Source organism: Rosa rugosa, chromosome 5 (assembly GCF_958449725.1).
Source record: "Rosa rugosa chromosome 5, drRosRugo1.1, whole genome shotgun sequence".
NCBI lineage: Eukaryota > Viridiplantae > Streptophyta > Magnoliopsida > Rosales > Rosaceae > Rosa > Rosa rugosa.
Genome location: NC_084824.1, coordinates 32,438,868 through 32,451,514, shown reverse-complemented (window position 1 = coordinate 32,451,514; position 12,647 = coordinate 32,438,868). Strand labels below are relative to the sequence as shown.

The 12,647-nt window shown below is 37.4% G+C and overlaps 1 protein-coding gene and 1 long non-coding RNA gene across 4 annotated transcripts; one reads left to right on the top strand and one right to left on the bottom strand.

Annotated features, from left to right (window-relative positions):
* Positions 1–5,553: 5,553 nt before the first annotated feature.
* On the bottom strand, positions 5,554–6,861 carry LOC133712932 (uncharacterized). Its single transcript, XR_009847666.1, has 2 exons — positions 6,405–6,861; positions 5,554–6,312 (listed from the first exon to the last, which is right to left on the bottom strand). It is a non-coding gene; the product is annotated as an uncharacterized LOC133712932 (long non-coding RNA).
* A 2,136-nt stretch (positions 6,862–8,997) lies between these two features.
* LOC133708622 (uncharacterized) lies at positions 8,998–10,889 on the top strand. 3 transcript variants are annotated; one of them, XR_009845922.1, is made up of 4 exons: positions 8,998–9,539; positions 9,704–10,042; positions 10,206–10,269; positions 10,406–10,889. XR_009845922.1 is itself a non-coding variant. In XM_062134092.1 (2 exons), the coding sequence occupies exons 1-2, from the start codon at positions 9,062–9,064 to the stop codon at positions 9,781–9,783; spliced, it is 558 nt and encodes a 185-aa protein (XP_061990076.1). In that variant the 5' UTR covers positions 8,998–9,061; the 3' UTR covers positions 9,784–10,889. The 3 variants fall into 3 exon arrangements, 1 of the variants encoding a protein (XP_061990076.1); XR_009845921.1 differs by having other exon boundaries at positions 10,206–10,889; XM_062134092.1 differs by having other exon boundaries at positions 9,704–10,889.
* Positions 10,890–12,647: the final 1,758 nt, after the last annotated feature.

Here is a 12,647-nt window from a genome sequence, read left to right as displayed (position 1 = left end):
ATATTATATTATATTCTTTATTTGAGAACCAAAGTCTTTTCTAGAACCATTCATATTGCAAAACAAACAAAACAAAAACTATGATCTGGATTAGCAAAAAGATCTTTAAAATTGTTTACTTGTTCGGCTCCTCTAAGAATCACTTTCAGGTTCCGCTAAAATACTCCAAAAATGTAGGCAACTTATTCACAAAATTCTTCGTGGTTGAATTGATAGAGATAAAAAAAAATTAAAAATTGTTGAAGATACATATTTAATTGTTCCAAGTGTGTTTTGGTAAAATTAAGGAGGTGTACTTAGCATTTTAAGTATTCACAAAAAATGAATTGGAGGTTTAATAAGTAGGTGAGGTCCAAATATTAAATTTGGAGGTCCAACTAGAATCACCCCTGCCAAAATCCTCCTAAATTTGGCTATAATTATCAATTTACACTCTAAATTTATAATTGTGAAAATTTATCTCTTAAATTTGACAAAAATTGTCAATTTGCATCTCCTTGTTAATTGTAACTTTTTTCATCCAAATGTGAGGCACATGGCATGCATTTTTTTTTTTTTTTTTTGAGAAAATGTGGATTTCATTATAACGCAAGTCAAAACGGTTATTACATATCATTCTGCTCCCTTCGAACTAGACAGATCAAGAAGTTGTAACTAGACATATCAAGAAGTTGTAGTGGAAGAAACTATTGTGATACATAGGGATAGACCACTTATATTCAAACTCAACGCTCACTTATTGAAGCAAGCCTATAACTACGGAGATTTCTAAGACACAATATATAGCCATAGCACCACGAAAGAGACTACATATTTTCCTTGCCCTTCAAGCTAGGGCTAGGAGGTTTGACTGTGTAAATCAGCCTCTATACATCTTCAGCGGCAAGTTTTGTCGATTTAGGAGGCTTCCCCAATGGTCTTCCCTTGGAGCACTTGGAAAACTTTCCTTCCCTAATTGTCAGTCCTTCAAGGTCAAGGTTGTAGGTCTACCCAGGTGCGAAGGTGTAGGATAGCTTTCTTCTCTCCAAACTTTTGCTTACCAAAAAAAAAAAAAATCAGCAATTGCAAGTTTGGGATGTAAATTCAAAATTATTACCAAACTTAGGGGTGTTTTAGCATCACTAAACTCCGCATTCCAGAAAGAACAATTAGGGACGTACAATGCCTTATATAATTGTCAATAAGTGACTCAGACTTCCTTAGCAGCCGCCAAGCTTGCTTAGCCAACATAGCTAGATTAAAAATTTTCAAATCTTTAAAACCTATACCTCCCTCACTTTTTGGAATACACAATCACTCCCAAAAATGCCAGTGAATTTTATTCTTGACCTTAGTGTACCCCACCAAAAGTTAGCACAGAGCTATTGCAAGTCATCAAAAAGAGTATCTGGAAGCAATTAACAATTCATAACATACATAGGTACAACATGCGGAACAACTTTAATAAGAAACTCCTTGCCGGCACAACTTAACAGTTTAGATCTCCAACTGACCACTTTCTTTGAGAGCTTCTCATTCAAATAATCAAAATGCGCCACCTTAAAACGACTTACATGAGTAGGAAGTCTCAAATATCTATCATGCTCGTCAACTCTCTACCCCCAAAATCACTGGTAGCTTCGATTGTTCATGCATACAATTATTTTTTTTAAAAGAAATAAAGAAACCATAACCTATAATTTTTATTATTATTAAAAATAAAAATTATTATAATTAGGATTAAATACTTGTTACTACTCAAACTTTTCCCTGAAAAACAGTTTAGTCAGGGCTGGGCACCCAAAACCAAAGTCCCGGTCCCATCCCGAAATTCGTCAGTACAGGCCGGGATCAAAATCTGAAATTTACTGTTTGGGCCCATCCCGTCCCGTGGAAACGGGCCCAGTACCGGTACTAGCCCAATCGATACCGGGTATTCCCGTCCCATCCCGTCTCGTTTAAATTAATTAAATTAAATCTTTAATTTTTGACTTGGTTGTTATACTGCATTGGTACATAATCTGCATTACTGCATTCCTTTATTCCAGTTTTTGACTTGGTTGTTATATTGCATTACTGCATAATCTGCAACACTGCAGTCCTGCATTACTTCTGCATTACTGCATTACTGCATAATCTGCAATACTGCATTATTAAATTCCTGTATTCCAGACTTCCAGTTTTTGAGTTGGTTGTTTGCAGTTTGTACATATTGTCCATCTACATTAGATCATTTCTTCTTGTCATTTTACATTGTTTGATTTGTTTCAAGGCAAAATTGAATGTGTAGACTTATAAGTTGTAGTTCTAGGAGGACATATGCATCCTGTAATGATTGAAATATGGAGAATTTGGGTAAGTGTTAAGTACTTGTGAGTGTTCACATAGGGGAAAAAAAAAAGGTCTGGGATCCCGAAATTGGCCCGGGCCCGACCCGATCCCGATCGGTTTCTGTACCTTCGGTACCAACTTTGAAAAAACCAAGTCCCGTCCCGGCCGGTCCCGAATCATATTTTCGGTACCGGGCTCGGTATCACTCAATAACCGGCCTGTCCCGGCCCGTGCCCACCCCTAAGTTTAGTCCATCGCCTTTTAAATTAAACAAGATAGTAAAATTCTCACACAACAGGTCTAAAATGACTATTATATCCCTCACTTTTTTTTCTCTCTCTCTGTCTGAGATCGATTTTTGTCTTCCACACTACTCTCTGTATTTTCCCATCTCTCTTTGGCTTCGACTCTTTGCTCTTGTTTACTTTAGGCCACTCACATTCTTGGACTAGCAACGAGCGAGCATTCAACCAAAGACTGCTAGACCTGAATCAAGTCTCAGTGAGTTTCTTGAGTTAAATTAAAATGCTCCAAACTGAGAAATCCACCCAAGAATGATGTTAACAATAATGGAGATGGTGCCACAACTTCCAGCTCCAATTCAAGCTCTTCTGGTTCAGTTTCTAGCAAAACCCAGTTGGGGAGAAGATCCGACGGTGGACCCAACAACCACTTCGGTGAACTGTATCCTCGGAAGTGAGCCCCAGAGCTTCCGATCTGGTACCACGCCACGTAATTGGAAGCCGGAGCAAAAGAGCCTTGGACCGATCAAAATCCGAGCCCCGCGACCTAATTGGGTGGGGGTTTGGCGGTGAGGAAGGCGTAGCGGTGGGGTTGGGCGACACTGAGGAAGGGGATGGGTCCGATGTCGAGGTGGAAGAGGAGTGTGGCGTCGTTTTGGGTGGATAATTGGAGGCTTTGGGAGAGGAATAAGCTCAGGTGAGAGATAGGCATTGTGAATGGGTAGTATGGATCCATGAATGGCTGTCACTGCGGAAAGAGAAGAGGAAGAAGAAGAGAGGAGAGGAGAGAGAGAGAACCAGAAAAAATAAAAATAAAAGAGAGAAAAATAATAATAAAAAAGGGGAAGTTAGGGGGTATAATAGTCATTTTGGACATGTTGTATGAGAATTAGAGAGAATAAGGACTATCTTGTTTAATTTAAAAGGCGAGGGTCTAAACTGTTTTTCAGGGAAAAGTTTGAGGAGTAACAAGTATTTAATCCTTATAATTATTATCATCCACTCTTCATCCCTGGTTTAAGAAACCAAATATTGAAAATTCATGCCTCCGTCCAAATTTATCGCCATTAAGGTCAAAACTCAAAAGGAATTTTTGTCATCCCTACTTGTCAATTCACCAAGCAAAGTTCATATAGCCATCATTAAGCCTCCCACAAAAAAAAAAAAACTAAAAGCCACTAATTCACTAGTGCCCCAAACCTGAAAATTGGATTGCCAGATTGCCAATAGAACTACCGGTATTTGAACATGAGGCAAACCATTCCAATTAGGGTGAAAATCGAAATCTAAACAAACAAACAAAAAAAATAGAAAACACAATAATTTGAGAAGATATCATGACAAACGGATCACGCATTGTGATAGATAAGATCTGGTTAGAAGGTAAATGGATTTGTGATCGACTTAATTCATACATGTGGCAATAGAACTCCTGGTATTTGAACATGTGGCAAACCATTCCAATTAGGGTGAAAATCGAAATCTAAACAAAAAAAAAAATAGAAAACACAATCATTTGAGAAGACATCATGACAAACGGATTGCGCACTGTGATAGATAAGATCTGGTTAAAAGGTAAATGGATTTGTGATCGACTTAACCGTGAAGGAATAAAATTATGAGAATGCAATGAGCACTGCAAAAAATGCTTGACAATATACAACGTCTCCACTAAACGCAACAATAATCGTCGTAAACTGTACTAGTGACAACTCGACTAGTGTTATCTTTCAAGACAAAAAACATTATTTGGCCGGATCATCTTCTGTAGAATAAAATTGATTGGCATCAAGAAAAGTTCCCATTAAAAAGTGATAAAGAAAAGTGTGGTATCATTAGTTTACTATCAACAAAACAAATTATTGGATTGAAAAATCTCTTGTTTTAAGCTGGCTCACCAAATCAACAATAAAGCTGAGCTGGGAAGTTGGAATTGCAAGATTTTGTGCCAAGTGGGATGGATAAAAATAGAGGACAATCAACAATGATTGATTTGGCTGACAGAGAATATCTAAATCAACAGTTGAATAATAGCTATTATTATAGGGTGAACTAAAAGATTTAAGACTCATGACTCATACAAGCCAAATACAAGTTGAAGATGGCTCCAAACGCATTATTCCCCAGATACCGGATCGGTGTAATTATTTTTATTTGTTTGGTATTTTTCATTTTTTAATTCGGAAAATATCTTGATTCTAAAGCTCAAGAGTGCAAGAGTAGAGCTATATTTTGGATGTCAAAATGTCAGTGACATACCAACTCAAGATTATTTCCAGAAAAAAAAAAAAATTGTCTTTAATATGTTAGTGATTTCGAGTTTTTTTTTTTTTTTTTTTGAGAAATAGATAATTTTATTACTTATCTATGGCAATAAGGCACGTACAATGTTGTCTTACATCAAATAAAACATAGATGGCCTAAGCTACCAAGCTTGAGAATGACTAATCATTATCTTTTTTAAGGACAAAATACTATTTATAGAGAGTTGACGTTTTAGTCCCTCACTTTTCAATGTCACCTAAAAACTTCCTAAACTTTTCAATTTCACCCAATTGGTCCTTACCGTCAATTATCCGTCAAAATCTCAGTTAAATTGCTGACGTGACATTCCTTACATGCCGAAATGTCTATTATACCCTTACGAACTCTTTTTTATTTATTTATTTTTTCTCTTTTATTTCTTTTTTTTCTTCTTTTTACCTCTTCTTCTTCAACTCTCTTTCCTCCTCTTTTTACCCTCACTTTAAAACTCATTACCATTATTAGCTTCAAATCATACTCAATACATGGGATGAAATCTGCTGTCCCCAAAAATACTGTGCCAAACCAGTCCCCATGCATTTATTGGTCCACAAAGAATAAAATATGGAACAAAAGATTAAGAAAATATTTTCTTAATCTTTATGGACCAATGAATGCATGGGAACAGATTTGGCACAGGGTATTAGGGACAGCAGATTTCTTCCCCTCAATACATATCCCATTTTACTAATTAAAGAAGCTGAAAGTTCAATGCATAAACTGAACTTCAAAAACTACAATCCCTCTATGCAAAACTCACAATGTACAGAACGGTGCCTACTTCTTGATTGTTACAGTGCTAATTTTTGGAGGGATGTGGGTTTGCTGCCTGGTTAGGATGAGGAAACAGCGCACTAGAGGTGGAGTTCCATATCAGGAACTTGAAATGGCATTGCGGAATCGGCTTCAGCAACTGATGTTGTTATGGCTAAAGGTTGGGATCAGGGTTGGGTTGACAATTGTGATGGAGATAATGCAGGGAAGTCACCCGGAGGGCATCTGGTGGGAAGCATCTCTGCTAATGGTCTTACTGCAAGGTCTTTGAACAAAGATGGGTGGGACAATAACTGAGATGATTAGTTAGTTGAGAACAACTTAAGATTAGATTTTGCCCAAAAGATTGAGGAAAGTAGGACAAGAATGAAGATCCCATAAAACCGGATACGAAATCTTTACCTTCTTAATAGTCAGCCCTTGTTGAAACTAGTGAGCTTTGTGTAGTGATGTCCTAGATGGAAAATCCGGGTCCTCCTGAAGCAAATCCCTCACCATACCGGGCGTTGCAATCACCACATGGGCCTACTCATCAAGCTCTGAGGCTCTGAGCTTGCTTCAGCTTATCCATACCTCCAACAATCACAGAGCACCTCAAATGCAGCGACGACCGAAAATATAAACCCCAGAACCCAAAGCCCCAAAATTTACCAAACACCAAGAAAGACTGTAAAACCCAGATCTGAAAACAAAGAAATGAGAAAAACCCATTTCTAGAACACCCACAAAAATGAAAAAGAACCAAACTTTACCAATGAAAACTCAAACACCCACCTTCGACTTCAACATGTTCCCCAACGCCGACCTAGAACCCAGATCAGATCGACTTCATATAGGCCGGGAGACTTGACCGCCTTGACGTCTTCTCCCAGGTTTTCTCGCCGGTAGACCACGACAACTCTTACCCTAGCGCCGCCGTCACACCCAATTTGGCTTGTGTCATTACGCCACTGACAATTATGGAAGGTCGTGGTGTTGTGAAGCAGTATGGGAGTAGAGTTCATGTGGTTCCAAGGCTGGGTTTGTTTTTGGAAGAAGAAGATGGAGATAAACAGAGGAGGAGAGAGATGGAAGATGAAGGTAAAAAGGGGAGGAAAAAAAAAAAGAGTGAAAAAAAAATTATTTAAATAAAAAAGAGTTCGTAAAGGTATAATAGACATTTCGGCGTGTAAGGAATGCCACCTCAGCAATTTAACTCATGAGATTTTAACGGATAATTGACAGCAATGACCAATTGGGTAAAATTGGAGAGTTTAGGGAATTTTTAGGTGAAATTGAAAAGCGAGGGACTGAAACGTCGACTTCCTATAAGTATAGGGAGCAAACAATATTTTGTCCATTTTTTAAATAATAATTATACATATACAGATTTGCATATATACATTAAATAGATAAAACACAAGCACCAAATAAGCATTCATTTAAAATCGGTCTAATAATTTATTGCCTTTTTATTTTTATTTTTTTGAGAATAATATTGCCTATTTTCAAAAAACACGAAAATTACATTTTAACCTTTCTACGCATTTAGCACATGTCCGCATTTATAGAAACTATGTATAACAGATAATTCAATAATCTAAGCCTTTTCCATTCTCTTGCCAAAAAACAAAGCAGATGTCCTCTGTCAAAAATATATAGTTAGAGGGATAAAATTATAAATTGGTTAGATATAGTTCGAGTTTGGTTTTACCTCATGTGAATTTCATTTTTGGTTAATCAACAAACAAAGCTCATGCAACTTGCACATCATTAGGAGCCAACTTGACTATGTTCATGCTAAGTTCAATTTTAGAATTCGGCTGACAATAGTCGAATATTGTAAAGTATTAACATGATTTCAATTTTTTGAGCAACTTATGCTTGAAATCCTTTTGAACTTGCTATCCTGAACTCTAACCTTAAATTTTCACCTATCGAGCTCTCTAGATTGCAATAGATGTTTTCAGCGCTTTTGATGGTCTCTACTTTATTCATCTTACAATGGTGGTATATATTGTTCATATTATTTATCAACAAAGACTGTTATTTTTGTTATAAAAAAAAACACATAATTTTCCTTTTATGCTAAAACTCAACCTCTAACATCAAGGTGAGCCTGAAAAGCCATGTGATGTTGTGTTATGTGCAAACGTGCACCACGATTATTAGTGGTTGAACCATGAAGCAATCAACCAACAAGAGTTGCTTCCACCACATGTCCCCCACCTTCTTCAAATATTGAGTCGGAGATATGGCTTTTAGTTGAACCAACACATTTTTAAGTATTTAGAGAATTATGTGCTGGAGATGAAAGATTTCACATTAGAAAAGTGATAAAAGAATATATAACTTATCATCTCACTCAATAATACCGAGACATTTTGTGATTAAAATCTAACACACAACAGGTGGTTAACACCTGGAGCTAGGTTACAAGTGAGAAGAAAGATCTCACATAGAAAAGTTTTATAAAAATAATATAACTCTTAAGTCATACTCAATTGTACCGAAGTGTTTTATAATTAAAACTCAACATCTAACGAGTGGTTGAGTTAGGACAATATCGATACGATGGTAGGTCACGCACGAGCCACGTTTATAGCTGTTGGACACTATGTGTGCTGCGAGTTAAAAAACCCTATCATACAAACCCAAAAAGTAGGATGGAGTTATTGAAATTTCAGTAACTTGCAAATATATATAAGATCACTGTCAACCTAATCAGAACCGGAATAGAACGCGACCACTATACGATCACTCCTTAACAACAAACAAGGCATGGCGAGTCACCGAATAAAAACTATTAAACGAAACTAGGTCACCACAACACCAAAACAAGCTTGGAACCAAGGTTTGCCGTCATCTACTCTAACTCTTTTTTACCAAACATGTAAAAAAGAAATTACCGACATTATCCGACGAAAACAGCAAAAAAAAAAAAAAAAAAAAAAAACAACAACAAAAGTGTACTCCTTGGTCGATAAGGTTTTCCTTGGCGTCTACCCAGGCATGAACAACCAAACAAAAATTCAGAGGCTTTGGTTCGACCACAAATCCGGTTTATTACTCGTAAAAGAAAACATCCGCAACATGGGCAGCAATCAATGTGGGCCCCCTCTTGTCTTATCCCACATTTTGTGTTTAGACGACCACCACGTGTCCACTACCAATGTCTGTCTTGTCAGTATAGCACAGCTGTCCTGTCCAACTCACACAACCATGGAGTCATGTATCATGTCATGTATGTATGTATGTAAGCATGCATGCACCCATACATGATGATGATATAGAAAAATAAAATAAAAGAGAAAATAAGAAGAGGAAAATGATTAGGTTTTGTTTCGATCTGCAGACTACAGCTTTAAAAGCAGAGTTGCATGCTCTCTCACAATGCACCTTCACGGGAAAGTTCTAGAGAGAGAAACAAAAGCTTAGAGAGAGAGAGAGAGATGGCAGCCTACACCGAATCTTGGGTTTCTTCTTCGATCCAAGAAAACCCAAATGAAGAGGAAGCAAATGAGTCATTGGAATCAATCTTTTCTTCTTCTGCGTTCAACCGACAAGTGGAGCGGGAAGAAGGAGAATTGCCCAAGCTAAGGAGCTCGTCGTCGAGCGGCAGCAGGAAGAAGAAGAAGAAGAACCAGGTTTTGCTTGAAGGGTATGTTGATTCGGCCGATGAGGACGATCTGTCGAGGACCAAGAGCTTGACGGATGAGGATCTCGATGAGCTCAAAGGGTGCTTGGATCTGGGATTTGGGTTCAGCTACGAAGAAATTCCCGAGCTCTGTAACACCTTGCCTGCTCTTGAGCTTTGTTACTCTATGAGCCAGAAGTTCATGGACAAGTCGCCGGAGAGCTCTCCTGCTGCACTGGATTCCTGCTCTTCTGTGTCCAGTCCGATTGCCAATTGGAAGATCTCCAGTCCTGGTTAGTGATCTGGGTTTTCTCTCCATTTTGTTCCTCAATGTTACAGATTTTTCTTCTGTCTTTTGTTGCATGTCTTAATCATAGTAGTTTGATTCGGTTTTTATTAATTTCGATAGATTGAGGTGTTCAAATATCTGACCTGTGGTGAATGTTTGCTTGTCCAGGTGACCATCCAGAGGATGTGAAGGCGAGGCTGAAATACTGGGCACAGGCTGTGGCGTGCACAGTTAGATTGTGCAGCTAGCTTGAAATAGATTAGGATTTTATGCTTTAATGCCTAAGCAAAATTTTAAAATGGACCAACATTCTCGGGTGGAGATGAAACATCAATAGGTGTGGGTGGGTGGACCTTCCTATGCAGCTTGTGCTGTATGGTTTATATATTCCAGAATGGCTTCGTTATCAGGAACAGAATTGTTCCTGCAATTCGTTAGCTGGAGATTGGCTCCGAGAACCTGTTGATGATAGATCTACTTTGAGGAAGATGGAGAAGATTATTTCAGGTTTGAGATCAAACAGATGGCTGTGTCACTCTTTGTCTTAATTGTTCTCAAGCTACAGCATTGTTTATGATTCGATTAATGAATAAGCGTACCATTCGTTTTATTTTCTGGAAAATGTTTCGATGCCTATGAATTCCAACCTTAGCTGTTGGTTTGTATGCAGTGGTGAGGTGAAGAGCCTCCTTTGGAGCTTCACCAAGTACTTGCTGTCCTCTGCATTTGCTGAGGTAACTAACCTAACTTGGTTGTGTGTTTTTGCGATGCTGACAATTATGATCCTGATCCTATTATGATAGTTCTGGTTCTGTGTTGCTTTTTAACTGTACCTGACTGACTGATTGTGTTGATCCATGGTATGGATAGATAGAAAGGTTGGATGGACTGACCATGCTGACAGTTTGTGATGCTTAACAATGCCCGAGTTTGGATGAAATGACTTTGTGATGCTTAATCTGCTGACCAGTCATTCAGCTGGAATTCCAGATGCAATTGAAAAGAGGGCGACAACTGGATTCCTATCTGACCATGAAATTTGATTCGGAACTTTACATTTTAGTTTTCTCTGGTCTTGAAATTTGATTAATTAGTATGGTTTCTTGTGGTTGAGTTATGGAATTGACTAGTTACGGATGCATTCCTGCTGAGAGCACTAAAACGATGATCTTAGATTGCATGATTGCATCTGATAAGTATACATGGTGAATTGTAACCAGTAGACTGAGAATGCAGGTCATAGGAAATAGAGTAATACTTGAATGATTTCAAGTTGTAATGCTTGATAGTGTTGCGCAAGTATTGAGAATAAACTTACAGGATAAGAGGGAGCATTGCCTCTCATTTTATGGCTTGTGATATGGACTTGATCAATGCCTAGTTGCTAAATAATGTGAAAGGAAAAGTCACTGGTTTTTGATAGGTATTGAAGTGTGAAAGGATAATTCAAAGTCGTTCTGCTTCTGTGTGTGCAAAGAATCTTATTAAAGTACGGCAACTGAATGTGTTAATTCTAGTTGAGCTGGCTTTCCTAAATCATTGGCTGGTCATCTACTCATCTTCTTGGTCAAACGATTTGCTGTCACCAATCCTAAGCGTAAACCAGTTGAACGTTACTCTGTCTTCTAACATAGATGACCCTGTTTCAGACAGTCTTTTATTCATTCCATCCAACCAGTTGTTTTTGAATGTTCACGCAATGTCTTCAATGTGATTGATGCAAACATGAACCAGGAATTCCAATTGAACATAACTGTCTTCTAACATATATGACAAGAAGTCTTTCATTCATTCCATCCAACCGGCTGTTTTTGAATGTTCACGCAATGTCTTCAATGTGATTGAAGCAAACATGAACCAGGAATTTGATATATAATTATTGAAGAGTACGTATCATTCTCAAATATGAGAAATTATGTTAGAAATTTATCGTACCTTAGGGATTAGATGTTGGATCTAACCGAAGTAATTGACGCTATTATTATCAAGTATGATAAATCATGCTAGAAATTTATCAACCGAGGTAATTAATGTTAGGAAAACTCAAAAGCATACAATGAAAAATGAAAAAATAAATTAAAATATCCACAATGCATCAAAGCCTTGGCAATGCTCGACTTGTAGTCGAGAGGGGGGTTATTCATAACGAAAGGTAAAATTTTGTTGGGAAGTGTGAATTGTGAACTACACTAAATTAATCGCAAATAAAAACAAAAACTAAACAACTAATTATCAAACAAAAAAAAATTAAATTTGAATATACATGCAGAAATGAGATACTAGATATTAATTTATTCTGACCAAAAAAGAAGAAGATATTAATGTATTGGTATTTAGGTTTAGGGTGTTCAATCCTTCCAGCTAATCCTAAATTTTCAGAGGAAGAATCGGTTCTTGTGACCCTATCAAATGAGCGCTGATTTCTTCCTCTCAAAAGGAACCAGTATCTTCCGATTCTTTTTCATTGTGTGGATGCTAGCTAGGAGACAGGAAGGTTTAATCACATAACTCAAGTGTGATTTGGAGAGTACTTGATGCGGCTAAAATAGCCTCACAATTTAACCCTGTAAAATGTAGTTGTCAGTATAGGATAAGCAGGGATCGTTCAGTCCGGGGATTGTAGGGTACACCTACACAAAAAGGTCAATTAACAAATAAAAGAATAAAATGGGGGTTTTGAGATTTGGTTCCTAATCTACTTAAAATAAAAAAACGAAACAAATAAACCTATATACAATGATCGACTTCCCTAACCTAGACCAATACCACTCGGAAATTACTAAGTGTAAAAACAGAAAATCCATTTCAACATGCTACAAAACTGTGCCCATCTTGAATGCATAGATAAGAGCTCAAATGAAAAGCCTCAGCGGATCAATCCATTTATCTGATTCGTTCTAATGTAGGCTTGGATCGGAAAAGTCCTTACCAAGCCTAATACTACTAATTTTCGAAAACACTCAGCGTAATTCTCTTAACTAGTAGTATTACTAATTTTCGAAAACACTCAGCGTAATTCTTTTAACTAGTAGTATTATCTAACCCTCGAATCAACTCACACGTGCAAATTAACCATTACACATAGAATTTAACACGTAATTTCCAGAATCGT

Bases quoted from the DNA above. Each gene is read 5' to 3' on its own strand.
- LOC133708622 (XM_062134092.1), top strand. From the start codon at position 9,062: ATGGCAGCCTACACCGAATCTTGGGTTTCTTCTTCGATCCAAGAAAAC. The intron at 9,540-9,703 runs GTTAGTGATCTG...TTGCTTGTCCAG, and splicing joins TTGGAAGATCTCCAGTCCTG to GTGACCATCCAGAGGATGTG.